This window comes from Ceratotherium simum, chromosome 18 (assembly GCF_057802395.1).
Source record: "Ceratotherium simum simum isolate JZ-2026a chromosome 18, ASM5780239v1, whole genome shotgun sequence".
Taxonomy (NCBI): domain Eukaryota; kingdom Metazoa; phylum Chordata; class Mammalia; order Perissodactyla; family Rhinocerotidae; genus Ceratotherium; species Ceratotherium simum.
In genome coordinates this window covers 33,658,992-33,681,707 of record NC_141917.1, presented here as the reverse complement: position 1 = coordinate 33,681,707, position 22,716 = coordinate 33,658,992, and the positions used below count along the sequence as shown (strand labels likewise).

Below are 22,716 nucleotides of genomic sequence, written 5' to 3'. Positions count from 1 at the left end.
GCGAGTTATTATGAAATGGTGGCGGGAAGGAGGGTTATCTGAAATCTGATGGACAGTTGTAGTGCCAGATTTGGATGGGAGTGGCTCATAACACACATAAACAGAGCAGCTGGCAGATGGCTGAAGCTGTGCGTGCGCGTGTGCGCACTTGGAGTCCTCCTACGCCGCTCAGTTCAGCTGCTGCACCATTTTACTGTCACGGACAAAACTACGCAAAAGCAAACGCAAATTTAGAATATGCTAAAAGTATTCCCTCATATATCAATTTCATCGGAACAGATTTGCATTGTCAACACCAGCGTTATTGCAGAACCGACTGTATTCTCAGTTCCAAAGTCAGCTGCCCTATTAACTTTCATTGTGTAAGTTTTCACTGCCCGTTCCCCCAAGAGCCTTTTCCCTTTTTCTTACAAAGGCTGGTAGAGCCTCTTTAAACTGACTGTGAAGCCTGAAAACCAAAAGGCTTGAGTTTTTATGCTGCCTTCTGTAGCTTAGTCACGACTCACCTAGGGGAAAGAATCTGCGAATGTACGAGGTCTCACTTTGAAAATGGAGGAGGAGGTGGACAGCCCCGCCCCTTGGCAAGGCTCCAGGTCCTGCTTCCCTATTCTCGTTCCGGCTGAGGGCTGGGTGTTTCTGTTGGGGTGAGGGAACTCTTAACTGCTGCTCTAGTGTCTGTTTTCCACTTTGCTTTTTCAGGTTCTGGGCATGTCTGTGGTGAACAAGGTATGCAATTTATTTAAAATATTTGAATACATATATTTGTATATAAATATATCTGAATACAAATCATACTCCCTGGAAGGGCAGTAAGCATAGATATCCTCTTGATTTGATTCCGGAGGAAAGGTTCCCAATAAATAATGAATTAATCCAATTCTGAAGCCAAGATCCCTGCGCCTAATCTAGGACACAACAAGGGGCTGTATTTGGTTTCTGGTGGTTTGGAAGTTAGGCTGTAAACAAGAGCAGCATTTTTAAAATTGTAGGTTGTGACCCACCAGTAGACCATGAAATCAATTTAATAGATCCAATAGATCACAACCAGCAAATGTTTGGTGATGAAACAAGATAAAAGAGAAATAGAAGAGTACATTGCATACAGCAATAAGTATCATAAAACTTTTATTTCAGTTATATATTATATATAATATATTTTGTGCATGTAGTACTGGGTGGAATTGTAAACTATTTGCTACTGTGGTTTATGGTCAAAAAAGTTTCAAAGCCACTGCTGTGAAGAAACTTCAATCCATGGGGGACAGGGAGGGATTAGAGATTGACTTTCACTTTTCAACTTCCCTGCAGTTTACATCTTAGACTCAGGTAGAGACTGCAAAAGGAGCAGAGAACCTTGCTCCTCTCTGGGCACGTATTTCAGCCCTAGGTCAAATGTTTATAGAACCAGGTGTGCTGCCTAAGACTTTGCCTTGCACCGTGAATCATTTTCCTTTAGGACATGGATCTGCAAATGAGTTTCACAAGAAGTATCACTGAGATTGGCATTGCTGTCCAAGATGCTGAGGATCCAGGGTTTAAGTTTTCCTACAAAGAGGTGCTGCTGGGTTACATGCTGGTGAGTATGCGGGGAGGACATGAGCAAGGCCCTGAGAAGTCCGTTACCAAGAGTACAGGGCTGTCTTTTTAAATATTGATAAAACTCGCTAGTGCCAAGGAAGAGATCCCTGCTATATTTCTGCCATAGGGCACCCAATGGTCCAGTGAGGTTACAGCTGCGTCTAGAAACTTCCCTGGTCCTTTCTGAGACATTTCACCTCCTTGTTTGTGTTGCAGGACTTCATCAGGGATGAGCCCCTGGATTCCTTAGCTAGCCCTGTTCGGTGGAAAGCCTTAATCGCCATCAGATACCTCAGGTAGAGAATTGTTTGTGGTTCTTATCGAAAAAATGTTTCCTCTCCCATATCCTCCTCCTGATCAACTGACTTATCCACCAGCACACCCTCCCAAAAAATGAACACAGTTCATCAATGGGTTATTTCAAATAGGGGCTTTTTCTCTTTCCAGAGTTACAGAACTGACTGAGAGGCTGATTATTTGATGACTGACAGGGCCTAGAGAGCTACTCAGGGAGTCAGATTTATTGATAAATGAGGACTGAAATTTCTGTGCAAAGAGAAATTTCTCTTCCTAGATCCTGGCCTGTGGGCAAATTTTAATCTTCCCATTAAAAACTTGTGAAAGCCTTAATCACATCCTAGTTGGTTAGCAACAGTAAGCCTGAAGAAGAAAATAATTTTAAGCAAATTTTTAAAATAATATTTTCCTCCTGCAGTAAAAGAAATAAAATTCACTGTTAAAACGTGGAAATATAGCAAGTTTTCTAAAATAATAAAAATCACCCTGAATCCTCCCCCTATTGTCAACATTTTGGTATACTTCCTTCAAGTCTTTATTTCTAGTCTTCCATCTTGATCACAGAGTTGAGGTTCTACTCTGCATATGATTTCTCATCCTGCATTTTCTCACTTCACCTTACATATTTCCATATTATTATCAATTCTTCACAAACATTATTCTTTCCTCATTAAAATTTTTTTTAATTGTGGTAAAATATATGTTACATAAAATTTGCCATCTTAGCCATTTTTAAGCATACAGTTCAGTAGTGGTAAGTAAATTCATTGTTGTGCAACCAATCTTCAGCACTCTTCTCATTTTGTAAAATCGAAACTCTATACCCATTAAACAACAATTCTTCATTCCCTCCTCCCACCAGCCCCTGGCAACCACCATTCTATTTTCTGTCTCTATGAATTTCATACTTTAAGTACCTCATATAAGTGACATCATACACTATTTGTCTTTTGGTGCCTGGCTTATTTCACTGAGAATAATGTCCTCAAGAGCCATCCATGTTGTAGCATGTATCAGAATTTCATTCCTTTTTAAGGCTGAATAATATTTCATTTTATGTGTATACCATATTTTGTTAATCCATGCATCTGATGGACATTCATCTGATGGGTTGTTTTCACATTTTGGCTATTATGGATAATGCTACTATGAATGTGGGTGCACAAATATCTCTTCCAGATCCTACTTTCAATTCTCTTGGGTATATACTCAAAAGAAGGATTGCTAGATCAGATGGCAATTCTATTTTTAATTTTTTGAGGAGCTACCATACTGGTTTTTATAGCAGCGGCACCATTTTCCATTCCCATCAACAGTGTTCAAGTGTTCTGATTTTTTCATATTCTTGCCAACACTTATTTTCTGTGTTTTTCTTATAGTAGCCATCCTACTGTGTGTAAGGTGGTATCTCATTGTGGTTTTAAGTTGCATTTCTCTACTGATTAGTGACTTTGAGCATCTTTTCATATGCTTATTGTCTATTTGTATATCTTCTTTGGAGAAATGTCTATTCAAGTGTTTTGCCTGTTTTTTTTTTTAATCAGGTCTTTATTTTTTGTTATTGTTGAGTTGTAGGAGTTCTTTATATATTCTGGATATTACCCTCTCGTCAAATATAGGATTTGCAAATATTTTCTCCCATTTCATACGTTGTCTTTTTACTCTATTGTGTCCTTTGCTGCACAGAAGTTTTAATTTTCTTGTAATCCCACTTATCTATTTGTACTTTTGTTGTCTGTGTTGTTAGTGTCATATCCAAGAAGTCATTGCCAAATCCAATATTATGAAGATTCCCCCTATGTTTTCTTCTAGGAGTTTAATAGTTTTAGCTCTTACATTTAGGTCTTTGATTTATTTTGAGTTGATTTTTGTAGATGGGATAAGGTCAGGGTCCAACTTCATTCTTTTGAGTGTGGATATCCATTTTTCCCAACACCATTTGTTGAAAAGACTGTTATTCCTCCCACTGAATGACCTTGAAATGCTTGTTGAAAATCACTTGACCATATATTCTAGAATTTATTTCTGGGCTGTCTATTCTATTCCATTGGTCTATATGTCTATCAGTTTCTGCCAGTAACACACTCTTTTGATTACTGTGATTTTGTAATAAGTTTTGAAACCAGGAAGCATGAGACCTCTAACTTTGCTCTTTCTCAAGATTGTTTTGGCTGTTTGGGATCCGTTGAGATTCCATATGAATTTTAGGATGGATTTTTCTATTTCTCCAAAAAGTGCCATTGGGATTTTGATAGGGATTGCGTTAAACATGTAGATTGCTTTGGAAATTATAGACAACTTAACAATAGTCAGTACTCAAATCCATGAACATGGAATGTCTTTCCATTTATTTGTGTCTTCTTTAATTTCCTTCAGCAAAGTTTTGTGGTTTTCAGTGTACAAGTCTTTCATTTCCTTGGTCAAGTTTATTTCTAAGTATTTTATTCTTTTTGATGCTATTGCAAATGGAATTGTTAATTTTCTTTTTGATTGTTCATTTTTAGTATATAGAAATGCAACTGACTTTTGTGTGTTGATTTTGTATTCTGCAATTTTGCTGAATTTGTTTATTAGCTCTGATAGTTTTTTTGTGGAGTCTTTAGGCTTTTCTATGTATAAGATCATGTCATCTGCAAACAGAGAGAATTTTATTTCTTCCTTTCCAATCTGGATGCCTTTTATTTCTTTTTTCTTGCTTAATCATTCTGGCTAGAACTTCCAGTACTATGTTAAATAGAAGCGGCAAAACCAGGCATCCTTGTTTTGTTCCCAATCTTAGCAGGAAAATTTTCAGTCTTTCACCATTGAGTACAGTGTTAGCTGTGGGCTTTTCATATGTGACCTTTATTATGTTGAGGTAACAAATATCATTTTTATGGCTACCTAATAGTTGTTGTATAGATATGCCTCATATTACTTAACCAACCTCCTATTGCTATATTTAATTGTTGCTTGTTTTTAAAAACTATAAATAATACTTGGGTGAACAGTTTTGTGCAAAAAGTGCTCTCTGAACTTTTAGTTATAAAAGTTGATAATTTGGTTCAATAAATAGCATTGAGTTTCACCCATGTATCAGGCCTTGAGCTAGGTTCTAAAAGCATAGTGTTGAACAAAATATGGTCTTGCTCTGAAGGAGTTTTAGCCTACTGAGGAAAATATATGCAAAAGGCACCCACATGATTTCTCTAAAATATGGCAAGAAGCAAGATAAGGAAAGGCACAAGTTGCCAAGTTTACAAAGATGAGGGAGGTTTGAAGAAAGCTCAAATAAATAAACCTTGGAGATGAATTAAGAATTAACCAGGATCTAGAACAGTGTTGTCAAGTAGAAATATACTACAAGTCACATATGTCATTTAGAATTTTCTAGTAGCCTCTTTTAAACGTGTGAATAGAAATAAATTAATTTTAATAATCATTTTTTAATCTAATACATTCAGTATATTATCATTTTAACATGTATTCAATACAAAAAAGTAATGAGATAATTTACATGATTTTTTATACTAAATTTCAAAATCTAATGTGTTTATAATTACAGCATAACTTAAATCAGACCGGCCACAACTCAAGTGTTCAATAGCCAGATGTTGATAATGGCTACCCTCACTTGGACAGGACACCTGTAGAACTTGCAAACTAATCTCTAATGATAGAAAGCAAATCAGTGGTTGCCTGGGGCCAGGGTGGAGGAAGAGATGAACTGCAAAGCGGCATAAGGAAAAATTGGGGAGTGATAGGAATGGTCTATATCGATTATAGTGGTTGTTTTATGGGTGTAAAACTCATTTAATTGCACTCTTTAAATGGATGCAACTTGTTGTGCATAATTATACCTCAATGAGTTGATTTTTTAAAAAAACAGTCAGCCAGATAATAAAGACGAGAAGACTGTTCAGCATATATCAGCACATTTAACATTTTCAATAGAGTTGTCCCAGTTGGTACTGACTTCTACTCCCCTGTGAGAGAACCGATTTCACCCTGCCCTGACAGTGTCATCATTTTGGTTTTCTTTGCTAATTTGTTTGCTGATAAGTGGTATTATATTGTCTTAATTTACATTTAATAAGAAATAGGTTTTTTCATGTTTATTGAACATTTGCGTTTTCCCAAGTTATGTCCAGGTTTGTTCATATCCTCATGATGTCACTAGTAAATGTCAGAGAGAAAGAGAGAGAGAGAGATGGAAAGAGGGAGGAAGGGAAGAAGGAAGATTCCAGTACCATTTATTCACTTGTGCATTCATAAGAACCTATAGTACGTGTGACACGACATGTAACATGAGAGAACATATGAAATTGATAAAACTCACTGCTCCAAACTTAGAATTTCTCTCTCTCACACACACACACACACACAAACACTTGAGTGTGGAAGAAAGAAGTAGGTTAATGTTACCACAGATCATATAATACAGGGTTAAGTAATGCAAAGCAAGTGATGATTTGTTTATCACTCTAATAAGTTGGAACTGAGGCGTGTTGACTATGCTCACCAGTACAGTCTGACTCTATGTCCCCAATCTCTCCCTACTCCTGTCACCACCTCCCTCAACATCCCAACAAGTCACAAAATGTATCTGACCCCTTCAAACGTGATTGGCAATCCTTGGGAACTCTAGTGGGTTACGTTTTGTCTGTCATCATGATATCCATTCCTCCACGTGGTTCTCGTTTCAGTAAACTGAAACCTTGGCTTTCACTACATGACCATCTTAATATACTTGAAGAGAATATTCGGAGGCTGCTGCCTCTTCCGCCTCTGGAAAAACTCAAAAATGAGGGAGAGACGGACAAGGACAAGGAGCGCATCACTGTATGTGGGGGTGAGGCCTGAGGAGAGTGAGGAACTGCAGGGGGCCTTCACGCACCCACCTCAGCCTGACAGGCGCACTCACGTCTCATTTCAGTTTCTCCACGAACGATCCATGGATGCTCTAGGAAGGCTGCTGCGGACCATGATGTGGGATAACGTGACAGCAGAGGACTGTCAAGAAATGTTTAATGTGAGTACAGCCTCCGCTCAAACTGATTCCCGTATTCCCTCATCTGTGCTCCAGTGCACCCCTCCAAACCCTACCTCATCCTCTTCACAGGGAGACGTCCAGCCTGACCCACTTAACCTACCCTGTAGGGCCAGTCCACTTAAACAGTGTGTGGGGGGAAGTGAGCACCCTGTTACGGAAGAGGCAGAGAGAGAGCAAGAGCGAGAGAATGCGAGTGAGTGAATACGAAGAATACTAAGGAAAGGACGTTTATCCTTTGACCAACAGCTTCTCCGAATGTGGCTTGTTTCACAAAAAGAGTGGGAAAGAGAAAGAGCTTTCCAGATCACGGCAAAAGTGCTGACAAATGACATTGAGGTAAGTCATTCCCTAGAATGAGTAGATTTCACTGCTTGCTAACAGCAGGGATCTCTGAAGCCTCTGGAATCCAAAACTCCTGCATGCTGACCTCCAGTCCCAGGATGGAGCGCTTTCCAGAGAACCACCTGGAGGGTCTCTCCTAGCCCCGGAGTGCAGCAAGCACTCATGGATTAAGCTATTTGGTTGTCTTTGCATGCTTGCTTACTCTTCCACTGCCCTTAAAGGGAAAGTTCAAGATTCAGTTTCATTCTAAGGACCTGCAGGGAGAAAACAAGGAACTTAGTACCCGTACCCGGTGTTAGGAATATCCTAGGATATCATCAAGCCGCCCCATCACCTTGGGGGCCTCCTTTGTCCTGCAGGCACCAGAGAACTTTAAAATCGGCTCACTCCTCGGCCTCCTGGCTCCTCACTCCTGTGACACCCTGCCCACCATCCGTCAGGCAGCTGCTAGCTCGGCTATTGGTCTGTTCTGTATAAAAGGTGAGGTAAAGATGAGAAACCCACAAATGAAGAAAAGATATCTATTTTCTTTTGTTCTCAGTTTTTCTCCTTGCACATCTATGTCTCTCTCTTTCCTCTTCTCTCTCTCTCTCCCCCCAGTTCAGCCATTTCTGAGTTCTAATACTTTAATTATATCACAGAATTTGTCTCTCTCTTGAATCTTTTTTCCTAGTGGCTCTGTTTTTCCTTTTTTGAAATAAAGATAATAACACCAAAGCATCATAAAGATCCATTAAAGTAGGTAAAATGTTTTGAGAGTGTCCGATTTAAATTGCTGAGCAATTGGGCATATCAGCAATGCTTCCTCTATTACATGGTTTTCTTCAGGAGGAAATTGCACTATTATTCTGGTGCTAAGTGACTTTCAAAGTTCTCTGAGAGATAACTTTGTAGAGGTTTTTCTAGCTTGCATAACAGGACCTCTGTCTGCTCTCCGAGTACATGTGAATAATTGTCAGTATCAGTAAATGTCAGGAACATTAAAATCTCAGTCTCAGGCTGAAACCTGGGCCTCCTGTCCAGGTTAAATCAGCAGGTGTTTCACCGAGGACAGCCCTGTGTTATGTGTGCATGGTCCTACGTAAACCAGGTACAGCCGGGAGCACTCAGTCTAGCTTTAACACCATCTCAGGCCTATGTTCTTCTCTTCATTCATTTAGGTACTGAGAAAATATATATTGAGTGCCTTTCCATGTGTCAAGCACTGTTCTGATGCTGGGGACGCAGAGATATTACAATTCTAAGATTCACATAAGAAAAGTGTGTTAAAGCCGAAAGGTGGGATTTGGTTGGGAGGGTGGGGTAGTCGAAAAAACTATTCAGCACAGCCAGAAGAGAGATGAAATAGGTCTGCCTTTATAAATTGTATCGACAATCACTTACACAGTTGCTGATGCTCTGATTACAATAGTTACCGTTCCATTTTCCCCAAAGTGGCTCACTGCAGAATGGAACTCCACAGAGACAGCAGTACAGTGGAGTCATAAGAGCCTGGGCATTGGTGTCAGTCAGACCAGATTCAAATTCCAACTCTGCTATTTTTACTCACTGCATGACCTGGCCAAATGGCTTCACATCTCTCTGCCTCAGCTTTCTCATCAGCAAGTAATGGGAGAGTCTACCTCCAATGATCTTCATGAGTAATAAATCAGATCATTGTATGCAGAGTATTTAGTGTGGGGCCCAGCATGTAGAAACTACTCAGTAGGTGTTTGCTCTTATGCTCACCATCTCATCAGACAGGATTCAGTGCATTTGTTAAAGGCATGCAACAGCTGAATTAGTGTCACATCAAAATATAGCCAGCTCCTTCAACCCTTGTCAAGTCTTTGAACTCTTACATATGTCTTCCTTTGTTGATTCCAGGCATTCGCCTGGAAGTGGAAAAACTGCAGGGTTTGCAGGAAGGACTGCAATGTGATGATGCGCAGGTCCAGATCAAGATTTCTTCTAAAATAGCAAAGGTAATAGATACAGAGGACTGGCCAAGGGAGGTAAAGATGATCCTGGGTTGATTTTCAAATGAGTAAGCTGTGTACCCCCCAGTACCAAGGAGGGCGACAGTCTGGCCATTCAAGCTGAATGAAAGACCTTTGTCCTGTCATTTATTAACTCTGGGTACATGTGCCCAGTTGACACCTGCTACCGATCATTTTCTACTCCGGGAAACCTTGTGAGCCAAGAGGCCCTCTTCAGGGGGAAGGAGGCAGGGGGTCGGAGCTGAAGGAGCAAGGGCTTTGGAGTGGATCACATACGCTCTTGCATGCACTACTTGAAGCTCAGTCCCTTCATCTTCAAAAAAAAATGCATAACCTGCCTCTCAGAGTTGTTGTGAGGATTGGTCGACCAATTCATTCATTTATTCAGTTGTTTATTCATTCACCTAAGGTGCCCTGTGCATCTACATGTGCCAGACTTTGTTCTAGGCTCTAAAAATAGAAAAAGACAAAATGCCTGCCCTCATTGAGTTTGCATCCTTGTAGATGGAGTCAGCCAAATAAATATCATGTCAAGTGTTATAATTGAGAAAAATAAAGTCCCGTAAGAGAATAGAGAGTAAGGGAGGGGTGATCCCCTAGAAAAGGCCACTCTGAAAGAGAGAACCATGGAGACATCTGGAAAAGAACATTCCAGGCAGAGGAGAAATGACAAGAGCAAAGGCCCTGAGGTGGAAAAAGAAGTGGGTAATGAGATCCAAGAGATAGCCCAGGGCTGACTGAGGTGCCTTCCAGGCCTTTTGAAGGACCTTGGCTTTTACTCCAATTGAAATCAAAAGCCAGCAGAGAGTTTTGATTTCAGGGCCCTATGTACAATTGTGCCCTTTGTGAAATGCACAAGGGCACTGTCATGTGAGGCAGCATCATTCCTAATGTAGACATTGTAGATTTGTATGTGTATTACGGCAATGACAGAAGACACAGATGACAGTAAAGGGTCCAACAAAATCAGTCATTATGACAATATACTTACAGAGAGAACTGAATTGTCTTGAGGTCAGGGTGCCTTTTCCTAATTTGCAAAAGCCCCCTATGGGCTAGTGGTGGTTCTGCAGGGAGAAACATGATTGGACTTAATTTCTGAAGGGTCATCTTCGCTGCTGTGTTGAGACTAGAATATAGGCTGGCAAGAGTGAAATTAGCGAGATCAGTTTGGGGAAAGCTACAAGAATCCAGGCATGCGATTAGGAGGCTTGGACTAAGGTGGCTGCAGCAGAGATGACGAGAAAGTGATCAAAAAGTGAGGAAGATGCCAGTTGAAGGACAGGAGAAAACATATGTCAAATGCCTAAGAAAGCGTCTGACGCATGATAGGTGCTAAAAAACATGAGTTCCCTTCCTTCCTTTTTTCCTAAACCAACATCCATCGCAATGTGAGAAACAAACAGATAACCACTGAGCTTGGACCCCAGACAGGCATTTGGTGTTACATAGAACAGATGCAGGGATCTAGTCTGATCCTGGAACCATGTTAACTCAGAAACAGACTGGGATGTGCAGCTACTCCTGAAAAGGAACCATTCCTCTCAAGAATAGTTCAACCAAACGTCATCAGGCCACTTAATACGGGGGGAAGTCAGTTGTGAGTAGGAATGTTTTCATATCTACAAACTCATAATCACGAACATCTTGCTTGGGTAAAACCCCAGATAATGCAGCTGGAATTCATTCAGACTGCCATGTTTCACCTCCCTGCCTGCCTTTTCATTAACACACACGCGTGTGTGTGTGTAGTTCTCGTACTTAAGAGACCAAAATTGCAAAGTTTTTACTTTCTTAATCTTTTATTGACTACTCTTAATATTGAAACATAGAAGAGCAAAAGACAGGACTCATAATTATTCATGTTGTGAGGCACCTGGTGTCTAGCATGGCACTAAGTACATGTAATAGATTTTCCTTAATTCTCAAGTCTGAGCTATTCTTTGGCAGATGCGAGATATATTTCTATGATATATGAAATGTATGCAAAACTATTTTACAACATATAAATTGCTATGTAAATATTGTGCATTATTTTTCCCTTATTGATTATATACTATATAACTTTAGACTTGGAGAGGAAATTGCTTAGCAGGCTTGGGATTCAATAGATATGAAATGATAAAAAGGCAACTCCGGAGAAAGTTTGCTTAGAGTTAAAAGGGCATGCCTATGTCCTATTTTAGTATGTTCTCTAGTTTCTAGGGCTCCAGTCATATGCTAACTGTTTGGAAAGTCCGGTGGTTTCTAATATCCTAAAACAAACAGTAGCAGCGTGTTGCAGGTGTCCAGATATGAAGTGAAGTGGTTGATAACATGAGTTTTTCTGGGTGCATTCTCAGATTGTCAGTAAACTCATCCCAAGTGAAGAAATTCTAATGTTCCTGGAGGAAACCCTGGATGGTCTGGAGAGCCTCAACCCCAAGTGTACAAAGGCCTGTGGCATATGGATGATCACCGCCCTGAAGGAGCAGGGAGCTGCTCTGGAAGATCAGGTGAACTGACAGCCAGTTTGAAAACTGAGCAGAATTCTAACACTTCTGAAATGCCAAGTCGGTCATCCCTTCTCAGTCTGTCCTCTGATGGGCAATAGGCAAGAGCGTCACAGCCTCGAGAGGTCTCAGCAGAGACCCAAGTTGTGTATTAACAGTCAGGCTCACGTTGAGTGTCTGTGTCAACCTGTCTCAATTGCCTCTCTAGTCTGTGGTCATAAAACTTTCTGAACTGTTGCTCTCTGGCCAGAGGAAGCAGCTCTGAACCAAAGGCATTGAGATTATGGAAAACTGGATTCTTAGATCTGCAAGGATGAGAGCAACCATGTGAATGCCTTTGAGACGGCCACAAAGGGCCAGTAGAGTTCCTAATCCCACTGCCACTCTTCAGGCTGCTCGTCCACACACCTTAGGGTTTGTTTTCTGGTAAAGAAGGCTGTCATTGGGGAATTGATTGAGGGCCAAGTCCTCACTCCTTCCTCTCAACTGGAAAGTCAAGCAGAGTGAACAGGATTTAAATTCAGGAAGCTTGGTTAAAAGTTTCAAATGGAGGTGCTCTATCCTCTCTCTTTAAGTCAGAAACAGAATACAAGCAATTAAAAGACAAATAAAGAGGAAAAAATCTTTAACTCAATGAAGGCATCTCAAGGAGAAAGGAGAAAGAAATTGTGATCCCCACAGCCCCGAGCCAACCACCATAAATTAAAGAATTCTCCAAAGCATGACTTTTAGAAATGACCTCTGTGCTAATTACTTTCCAATCAATTTCTTCAAAAATATTTATGGAATACATACTATGTGGCAGGCACTGAGCTAAGCATGGGAGAATCAAAGATTGAAAAAATTGGAATGTCCACGTATTTGTGTGTTTAACATAAAATGAAGTTATTCACATAATAGGCAAAGGCTTACAAAAAGCAGTTAAATCCTCTCCAAGAATCACTGAAATGAGACTCTGTGGTAATCATGTCACGTTTAACCTAAAAATATCTGTCCAAAATAAGCGAGAGCAATGTCTACTAGAAGTAAAGTTACTTTAGCTTAGAGACATGCTCTTCTCCATATCAAAAATCCAAATGTATAATATCATTCCCTACTGCCCATAGATTAAGATCCAAATTCAGAAAGTGGCCTTCAGTAACTTCTAGGATCTGGCTTCATCTTCCTTTTATCAAGTTATCTTCCTTTATCATCCTCATTCTTTCTGTGCTCCCAACTGGACTATTCTCGTATTACAGAAATCTTTTCTGCATTTGCTTGTGCTCATACCATCATGCTATTTTTTTATGTAGATTTTATTTTTTTAGATCCATTTTAGGTTTACAGCAAAATTGAGCAGAAGATACAGAGTTCCCATGTACCTCCCGTCCCCACACATGCACATCCTCTCCCACTATCGACATCCCCCACCATAGTGGTACATTTGTTACAACTGATGAACCTACATTGACACATCACATAATCACCCAAAGTCCATAGTTTACATTAGGGTTCACTCTTGGTGTTGATAAATGTAAGACACGTATCCACCATTGTAGTATCATACAGGATAGTTTCACTGCTCTAAAAATTCTCTGTGCTCTGCCTACTCTAATGATTTTGATTTTACATCCTTACCTGTGTTCTTTCTGATGGCATTTTTCCCTACCATCTCCACCTTGCCCTTTGAAATTGCTATATATCCTTCGAAACCCAGACCAGATGTCCCTCCAAAGTGACCTCAGTTACTTCTGGATTCCCCTGTCAGTCCTGTGTACATCTCATATACCATACACAGCCTTGTGCACAGGCCTTTGGGTATATGGCTGATATTCTTTATTAGACCACTCATTCCTTTTGAGAACGGGCTACACTTTATTCATCTTTGGTAAATTCCCCACAGTGCCGAGCATAACACCTGGTATAATGCAGCCTGTCACTAAATATTCACTAAATTGATTTAAGAATAAATACCCAATTCATCAATAATCCTCCTGAGCAAGAGATAGACCATGCATAGAATTGATTATTGTTTTTAACATTATTTATAATTTATCAACCACCCATGCATAATATGCTGACCGTACATGCCCTAAGTCATTCATGCAGAGGCAAAATGGCAACTTATTGTTTGATTTGGCTTTTTCTTTTTAGCTGTTGGAGATCTTGAGCATAATTTACCATCACATGCCAGTCCTCAGACAAAAAGAGGACAGTTTTCAGTTTATGCTGGAAGCCGTCTCCCAGATAGCCAGCTTCCACATGGATGCAGTTGTTGCCAGCCTTTTACAGAAGCCTCTCCCCTTTGACAGGTAGACCCTCTTTTCCCGGGAAAGTCCACCCTACAAGACATTGGGGAAGAATTTGGAGTTTGAGAGAAAGATAGTAAATAAATGTTGAGAACATCTCACCCGAATAATAATTTCAAAAATGGTGTTTGAATCACAAAGAATGTTTTTCCAAGTGTTTTTCATATACATATCCTTATTGAATGATAAGATTTGTTTTTTAATACACCATGGGAATAAGTGAGTATTAGAAAGTGAATATATCTCCTCTTTCTAGTTGCCTAGCATATACCTATGGGAGAGGTTTCTATCGTGGTGGACCTTAATAGACCTCAGTAACCCGAGGCCAGGATGCTGGATTGTTAAATAAAGCATCCTGATTCTTGCCAGGCATGTGAGCATGTCCATCTGGCCTTAAAATTTTGATTAGACATAATGTGGTTTTAAAGTGAATTAGATGGAAAAGCTCATATTCCAAAGAGTTGCGCCTTATCAGCTTCCTGCCTTACCACCCTAGGGACACAAAGACATTGTGGAAGTCTCTGGCTGAGAACCCAGCCTCCAGTGGTAAGCTCTTGCGAGCCTTAATAGACAAACTGGAGAATGGATTAGAAGATGACCTAGCCGGGATGGATGCAATTTCAGTGAGTTGGACAACCCATCACATGCCTGGAATTGTGCCCCACTCCATGATCTGTTCCCACCTGGAACTTGGTGATGTAGCATTAATCATACTTCTTCCCCTCTCATATGCTGATTTTAAATTGACTCCAGTTTATATTGGACAAATATGGCAGTAATTTTGTCTAGAGCTGGTACTTTTAGAAGCAAATTTCTCATCAGCCCAAAGAAAATCTGTGTATCTACATTTCCCAGTTAGTCTTCAAGATTTCCAAAACACCCTTTTTTGTGGAAAGACTCCAATGCTGGAAAAGATTTCATTTTACCTAACCAGTGTCCCCTGGCATTTGGAGCCACCCAACATGGCAGTCCTGAGAGAGAAAGAGAGTCTGAGTTGAGAAGTTTCCAGACAAATAAACCCTCTCTTTTCTGTATGTTTTTACCGTGAGTGTGGTCAACTTGGAAAGCAATCATTTGGGAGAGAAAACCAACTTGAAGTCAGCCCAGAGGGAAAATGTCCTTGGAAGAGCCTGCCTGACTACGAGGTCCTTTTCCCCCTCAGGTGGCCTGTGCTATGAATGAGGTGGTCTCAACAGGCACCCCTGTCACAGGCTTGTACGCGGAGCTGTTCAGTCTTCTTCTGAAGCTGGTCGGCTGCACTCTGGGTCAGAAGATGCCCAGCTCTACCTTGAGCCGCAGGCGGAGGGTGATGCAGCAGGGAGAACGGCAGCAGAAAGCAGACCCCTGCAGGTAAATGGAGGGCAGGGAGGTCCTTCCAGGGCTGTCCTGAACCCAGACTCCAGAAGAAGGGTGTGGAAGCTGAGGTCTGCACCTTCTGCCATGGCCTCAACCACCCGTGAGGAAACAAGGCTCCACTGCCCTCAAGCCTTGAGTTCTTCTTCCCTGGGTCAACACCTACTGTAGTTGCCCAGGATGGTCACATAAAGATGGATCAGCAGCCATGCCTTCTTCCCTAGGGGGCCTGCTCTATTTCCTTTGTTTTCTCTCGTTGAGACCTTTCAAGGAAAGCTGGAACTCTGTGATATTCAAGGCCACCAGGGAAAGAAGAAAAATAAAAATAAATACCATATGTCATCAAGACTTCACCGATTGAAAGAAGCAAAATTATTTCATGTACCATTGAGAAAGAAAAAAAGACTCCCAATTAAGCTGTGAATCAATGATTTCTTTTCTTTTTTTTTTTTTTATGTGAGGAAGATCAGCCCTGAGCTAACATCCGTGCTAATCCTCCCCTTTTTGCTGAGGAAGACCAGCTCTGAGCTAACATCTATTGCCAATCCTCCTCCTTTTTTTTTTTCCCCAACGCCCCAGTAGATAGTTGTATGTCATAGTTGCACATCCTTCTAGTTGCTGTATGTAAGACGCAGCCTCAGCATGGCCAGAGAAGCGGTGCGTTGGTGCGTGCCCAGGATACGAACCCCGGGCCCCCAGTAGCAGAGCACGCGCACTTAACCGCTAAGCCACGGGGCCGGCCCCAATGATTTCTTATACTTCTAAATTTTTATTGTATATTTATCCAAAGAGCTCTTTTAGGATTATTAGGTATAGATTTTTATCCTATATCGCATTGCTCTGTTTCCCTGTTGTTTTGCATAACTTTTCATTCCAGTGGCAAATCAACCTTTCAAAAGACATTTTAAACAGTAGTTACACTCAATACATGTACTTCCAATAATACATGTAACTTTACTCAAATGATGACAGTATAGAGAGCCATACCCAAATCCATGCGTGTCTCTGCACACGAACAGGCAATAGTGATCACATCACAGCTACTGTTCTGGCCAACAGTTGTAACACACTATACATCGCCAGATGCATCCTGATTTCCGAGGTGCTGTTTTAGAATCAGTGAAATACTGTATTTTGCACTTTCCATCCTGAGGGCTTTATTTTCTCACGAGACGTTGACAAGATTTTGTGGCATTATTTACTGGCTCAAACCATCTGAATGTCCCCTTTGACCCCAAAACTAAAGTGTGAGATCAGGCTGCCTGTTTTTTTCATTGCACAACATCCATTAATCCGGGAGTGAGGGAGCATTGTGGGAACAGGAAGAGTGAACTTGAGAATTCAGAATTCCCTGGGTGGGGTTGACTGATTTCATGATGCCAACTGTCTCCTGCAGGCTCTCAGTTACAACTCTGAAGTGCGTACAAGCCCAAGCTATGAAAGAAGGCCTTGCCAAAGAGTCCGATGAGGGGGACAACTTATGGACCCTACTCAGCGGTCCTAGTACACACCACATAGGAGTATGTGCACTGGCCAGGTAATGCGCAGATATTCTAGAACTGGATACAAAGAAGAAAATCAAAAACAGAGTAAAAATGCAATTGGGGCAGCTTCCCTGAGAGTGATTATTGACTCACCAAAGACTTACAGCCCAGGAGGAGAACAGGGAATAAAGAGCAAAGGGGGTTGGGAAGAGGTGGCCGGATCAGCCCAAGAGGTGGTCAGATCACTACCGCCCCACCAAAAAAATAGCAATACAAAGAACAGTTCTAGGCAAACTGCACTTAAATTGGACACTTGGATAGGCTACTTTAAAGTTTAATCCTTGGTGCTCCTTCATTGAACATTCCTTTTTAGATCATTTATTTTCCTGATAGAGAAGTAGACTAAAATTTCCTCCATTGTTTGGAAAGAAAAAAGTCTCTGCTGCAATTGGAGCCTTGCATTTTTCAGGAGCATGGCAGTGTGGCAACATGGAGTCATCCTGGACATCATGGAGCAACTGCTGTCATCTCTCACTTCCTCCTCGGAGAACTACCGCATAACTGGCACAGCTTTCTTCTCTGAGGCAAGAGAGAACAGCCATCACAGCAGGCTCGCTGGGTCCCATTGGGGTATTTCTCTCAGGGTCAGGAGTTCTGTGGGTGCTGGAACTGGGGAAGAGGGACCTTTATGGGAGCTTTGGTAGTGAAGAGATCCAGCTACTGCCAGAGATGGTAGTGAAGAGATCCAGCTACTGCCAGAGACATGGTACCTGAGGAGGGAGTGAGAGAGGAAGAAAACCCACCCTCATCCTCTTCCCGCTCTGTGATCTACAGAAGTCAACCTCCTAGGACAGAGAAGAGTGGAGAATAAATATGAGAGAGAGAAAACAAAAAGTAACCAACAAGTTTACTACTGTCCCTTCAGACTCTGGGATAAAGGCTGTCCCAGCCAATCCAGAGAAGGAACATTGTCAGTAACTCCTGTTTTCCTTGCCCCATTTTTCCATTTAGATTAGAAACATCTTCCTAACTATGTATTCTGGGTCTCATCACCACATAACCTTGACCTTGTGGGCTGCTCACATCTAGAGCATAATTTCTGCAAAACTTGCTAATTCACCTGAGGGTTCCTCCTCTGTTGCACACAGCTGGGCCCTACTCTAGTTGTAGTTAGGATGACTTTGGCACTCTCCTGAAGGGAGGCCACTCCCTTAACTAAAGGGGACCAGTGTGTCATTTTCAGCTCATGAAGGAGCCAATCCTTTGGAAGCACGGGAATCTACGTGACGTGCTGATCTTGATGGATCAGAGTGCCTGGGATTCCAACGCCATTTTGAGGCAAATGGCCATCCGAGGGCTTGGCAACACAGCTTCTGGAGCCCCTCACAAGGTAAAAGGAGTTTGGGGGGACAAAAAGTAGTTCATTGAAGTAGAGTTTAAACAATTATTTACTAACCCACACTTTATGGTTACATAAAAATACAAATAAATTGCTGAGGTGGTAGCTCTTAGGTTGAAAGACATGTGACCCTAACAGAATTTCAGTCCCCTTGTCTGGGTCTCCTGCCCTATTCCAGATACACATAGAAAATTTTGGAGATTAAGAGATATTATTTCAAAATAGGTGAAGAAGCATAAGCAGATAATATTAGAATCTGTCATCAGAGGCCTGTATCACCTGGCCCGCACCGAAGTCGTCTGTGAAAGCTTGAAGGCTCTAAAAAAGATCCTGGAGCTACTCACAGACCGAGACGTGAGCTTCTACTTCAAAGAAATAGTGCTGCAAACAAGAACCTTCTTTGAAGACGTAAGTGAGCCTGTTCAGGAATCTTCCCTCCTCAGAAGAAGTGAGTGAACAGAAAGAGGTTCAGATAGTGCTTGAAGCGGACAATGTCAGTGTCACATCCATGTTCCTTGGCCTGCCCTGGAGGTCACCTGTGCAATTCCTGTGCAGGCTATTGGCTTCCTGTGTCTCTCTGCCTGAGGGTACTCTCTGGCCCGGGAATCATGATTGGTCTGAGCAGGGTGGGCCACGCTTGTTGGGGAAGGATCCTCTAACAATAAGAAACAAGAGTTTCTAGATAAACTCCTCAACTTCCTCACCCCTCAGAAAGGTTGAGTTCCACTGGCCCATAAGGATAACACACTCAATATTCCCTTTCGTAGCTTTCCTCTCTTCCCTATCTCTTTCCCACTCCCCCATCATGCTTCCTGGGCTCACCTCCCAAATAAACTACTTACGCCTAAATCCTCATCTCAAAGTTTGCTTTGGAGGGAACATAAATTATGACAGTACTCAACACAGGACTGGGGCCAAATATAGACGTTGTTGCCTCCAGCACTATCTTTTCCACATTCAAGATTCAGACTCAAAATGCTTGTGTGGTTCATTTCCTCCGGGAGTCATTATAAACTACAGCTCACGGGCCAATGCAGCCCAGAGCATGTTGTTGTAAATTAAGTTTTATTGGAACACAGCCATGCTCATTGGCTACATATTGTCTATGGCTGCCTTCACACTTCATCTGCAGAGTTGATTAGTTGTTACAGAAACCACATGGCCCACAAAGTCTAAATTATTTACTGTCTGGCCTTTTACAGAAGAAGTTTGTCAACCCCTGATCTAGTCCATAGCTCTAATTTCAAAAAAGATCAATCAGCCATCCTAGGCAGAAGAAGGTCATTTTCCTTTGTACCTTCTGGGAAACTAGGTTTTATTACTTATTTTTAGTTTATTCACTATCATCAGTGTAAAAATCTATATCACATCCAACTTAAATCTATTTTTTGTGATCTAAACCTGTTTTCTCACATTGTGTTGTGAAAGGAAATAGAAAACTGCTAGTTGCCTCCCTACTGCATCCTTCTTAAACGTTGTCTTTATCAAATTACCTATTTACCTTCTCATCTCCAGACTGAAAAGTCTTCATTTCCTTCATTATTCATCACAAACCTAATTTTTCAGCTCTTTAAATATTTTACAAGCCAGTGACTGTGTTGTATCTCTAAATGAGACCTGAGAAGTAATGAATAGAATCTAAGAAAAATTACCTCTCGAGTCCAATCATTTTCTACTTATTCACTCCATGTTTTTTCAATCTTGCCCTTTCTTCCTGACTCTTAGGCAATTTATTAACTATACAGACCTCTAGATTTTAGTTTGCAATATGTGCCGACAGTCAATAATTCTCCAGTTTTGTATTTTTCAGTTTCTCTCGTTTACGTGCTAGCCTAAACCCGGCCTTTGAAAACAGCTTTCTGCTTGTTTCCAGCTGCTTTCTCCAATGTAGCAATATTACATAACAACATTACATCATAACAATATTACAATATGACAATATTACAAATTAAAATTCTATTTTAATTCTCATCTTGTCCTCAAAAATGCTTACGTGGCTCTCACTCAATTTAGTATCTTCTGTAAAATAACAAAGATGTTCTTTTTTTTCATTACACAGATAATTGATGACAATCTTTAACAACAAAGGGCTGAAGTCACCCCTATAGACCCCTACTTGTTTGTTAGTTTTCCCTGGGAAGTTGTTGAGCCAATGATAATAATTCTCTTGGATCTGAGCCTCCAACAATCACAAGTCCACCTACAAGTGTTATGGTCAAGATGATGTTTCTCAGTCTTATTGCAGAAGAGGAAAGCTAAAGTCTTGCAGATTGTCGGGTTAGACCTTTCTCATTCCTAGTAGGCATCAATTTCATCATATTTGCATAAAAGTAAAGTTTGATAAAAACGTGGGTCTTAGTGATGACGTGCTATTTATTCTCTAGTAATACTCTCTTTCTGCAAATATGTTTAATTATACTTTATGATACTCTGCCTGTATAGTTTTTTTGTAGATTAATCATACAACTCTGTAATATCCAAATTTCCCCCTGTTTTTTTCAATATTTAACTACTTTCTTGGAATTCTCAAAACATGGCAGCACTTTGATGAAATAGTAGAACTGAAAATATGGAGGCCGTCCCATGCTCCAGGCCTTGCTCGCCACTGTCATTTCTCACGCTGTGACCCTGAACAATCACCTTACTCTCTCTGATTCCATTTTCTCCACTCAAAACAAGGACATTGAACTCTAATATCTCTCCCGTCACCCAAAACACTTTTGCCACTTCTCTTTTCTGCTTTTTCACCATCCCACTTGGTTGATTCTTCCTTGACCTATCATTAAGTCATTGATTTTGGAAAATTTAAAAGATTTTTTAAAAAGTAAATACCTCTCTACGTTTTGGGTGCTTTGTTATTGATTTGCTTTCTTTTTCTAAAAAGAGACCTTTTAAAAATGTATCCTGGGGGCCTGCCCAGTGGCGCAAGTGGTTAAGTGCACGCCCTTCGCTGTGGCAGCCCAGGGTTCGCCAGTTCGGATCCCGGGCGCGCACTGTCGCACCGCTTGGCAAGCCATGCTGTGGCGGCGTCCCATATAAAGTGGAGGAAGATGGGCACAGATGTTATCCCAGGCCCAGTCTTCCTCAGCAAAAAAAGAGGAGAATTGGCAGATGTTAGCACAGGGCTGATCTTCCTCACAAAAAAAAAAAAAAAAACAAAACGATATCCTGACCTCATTCCTAGTACATTGAAAGAACGTTTCTACTTCCATTTCCATTATAGGAGGTCACATCTCATGTATTCATTTAACTTTTCTGGGCTTTTCCCAACAAGCCATCTTTATTTTTTCTGGAAGATCTTTATTAAATTCCTTTTTTGTGGCATTTTTGTTTATGTGCTCATTTCTTATACATTTATTTTGCCATCAAAATTAAGTCCTATCTCTTCTCCCCCTCACATTCATGGGAATGCTTTTTGTTGGCCCTTGTTTATTGCTAATCTAAATGATATTCTGTTAGTCAGGACGACTTTTCCCTTCACCCTTCTGGCTTCATACGGGTATTTTAAACTGGTTTTCTAGATCTTAAAAAAAAAAAACTCCGGAAAATTCATCAGAGTTTGTTATAACTCCGAACCACATCAGCAAAGTATCTGAGATAATAGAAGGCCATCTTTCTTTCTACCACCTTACCCTTTGGTTCTTAAAATCATTGCTGACCATCCTGGACAGCAAGCAAGAAAGTTCCAGAACTTCACATACACAAGAGTGTGGTTAGGTTGTTTGTTTATCTTCTCTCTCTCTGAGACCCAAGGCCCAAATTTCTGAGCTGCCTGTAATCCCTTTAGAAAGCTTTTTAGGATCTTGGAGAAGAGTCCTAGGCATTGGGCAATTTAGATTAGAGGCTCCATAACTCTAGGTCAATGATGCAATCAGGCTAATTTGTGTAAAATACAAAATAAGCAAGACATTCCCTGGCCTTATGCTGCCAGCACTCTTTGTTTATCATTCCTGTGGTCATGTTTCCCCATTAGCTACTCAAAGGCAGAAACCAAGTCTCCGGCAATATGGTGTCACTTAAACCCCAGACCCATGGTCATGTAAGCTCTTACAGTGGGGGTAGAGGGCTGCTGAGAAAGGAAGAACATTCTTGAAACACACTGCGGCTATGACAAGAGTGCACCCACCCGTGCCTGGGTGCCAGTCTTTGTTTGCTGAAATGGGCAGGTCGGGGTGGAGGTGAGGGCCTGTGAAGGGCCTCACCCAAGACGTGCATCTGTCACCACAGGAACAGGATGATGTGAGACTGACCGCCATCTTCTTATTTGAGAATCTGGCATCCCTAACAGGAAGAAGGTGGAGGATTTTTTTTGCTGAAGAAATAAAAAAGAGCATGATTTCATTCCTTCTCCACCTCTGGGATCCCAATCCCAAGATTGGAACTGTAAGTGGCCCTTGCACAGACACCTGCACTGCGCCCTTTCCCCATCACCTCGAGGTGCCAGGAGACCTGGTCTAGATGCATAGAAGCCA

At 41.2% G+C, this 22,716-nt stretch overlaps 1 protein-coding gene across 1 annotated transcript in view; it reads left to right on the top strand.

The window, feature by feature from the left end:
* The window catches only part of MROH2B (maestro heat like repeat family member 2B), a 63,368-nt gene that overhangs the window by 37,849 nt on the left and 2,803 nt on the right, over positions 1–22,716 (top strand). The window contains exons 22-38 of the mRNA XM_014781602.2: positions 700–726; positions 1,457–1,576; positions 1,795–1,874; positions 6,561–6,696; positions 6,791–6,886; positions 7,154–7,243; positions 7,609–7,729; positions 9,116–9,213; positions 11,571–11,723; positions 13,854–14,011; positions 14,505–14,631; positions 15,171–15,358; positions 16,758–16,898; positions 17,315–17,429; positions 18,089–18,235; positions 18,470–18,652; positions 22,472–22,627. Of these exons, the coding sequence (XP_014637088.2) occupies positions 700–726; positions 1,457–1,576; positions 1,795–1,874; positions 6,561–6,696; positions 6,791–6,886; positions 7,154–7,243; positions 7,609–7,729; positions 9,116–9,213; positions 11,571–11,723; positions 13,854–14,011; positions 14,505–14,631; positions 15,171–15,358; positions 16,758–16,898; positions 17,315–17,429; positions 18,089–18,235; positions 18,470–18,652; positions 22,472–22,627 (2,136 nt within the window). The remainder of the gene's footprint in view (positions 1–699; positions 727–1,456; positions 1,577–1,794; positions 1,875–6,560; positions 6,697–6,790; positions 6,887–7,153; positions 7,244–7,608; positions 7,730–9,115; positions 9,214–11,570; positions 11,724–13,853; positions 14,012–14,504; positions 14,632–15,170; positions 15,359–16,757; positions 16,899–17,314; positions 17,430–18,088; positions 18,236–18,469; positions 18,653–22,471; positions 22,628–22,716) is intronic.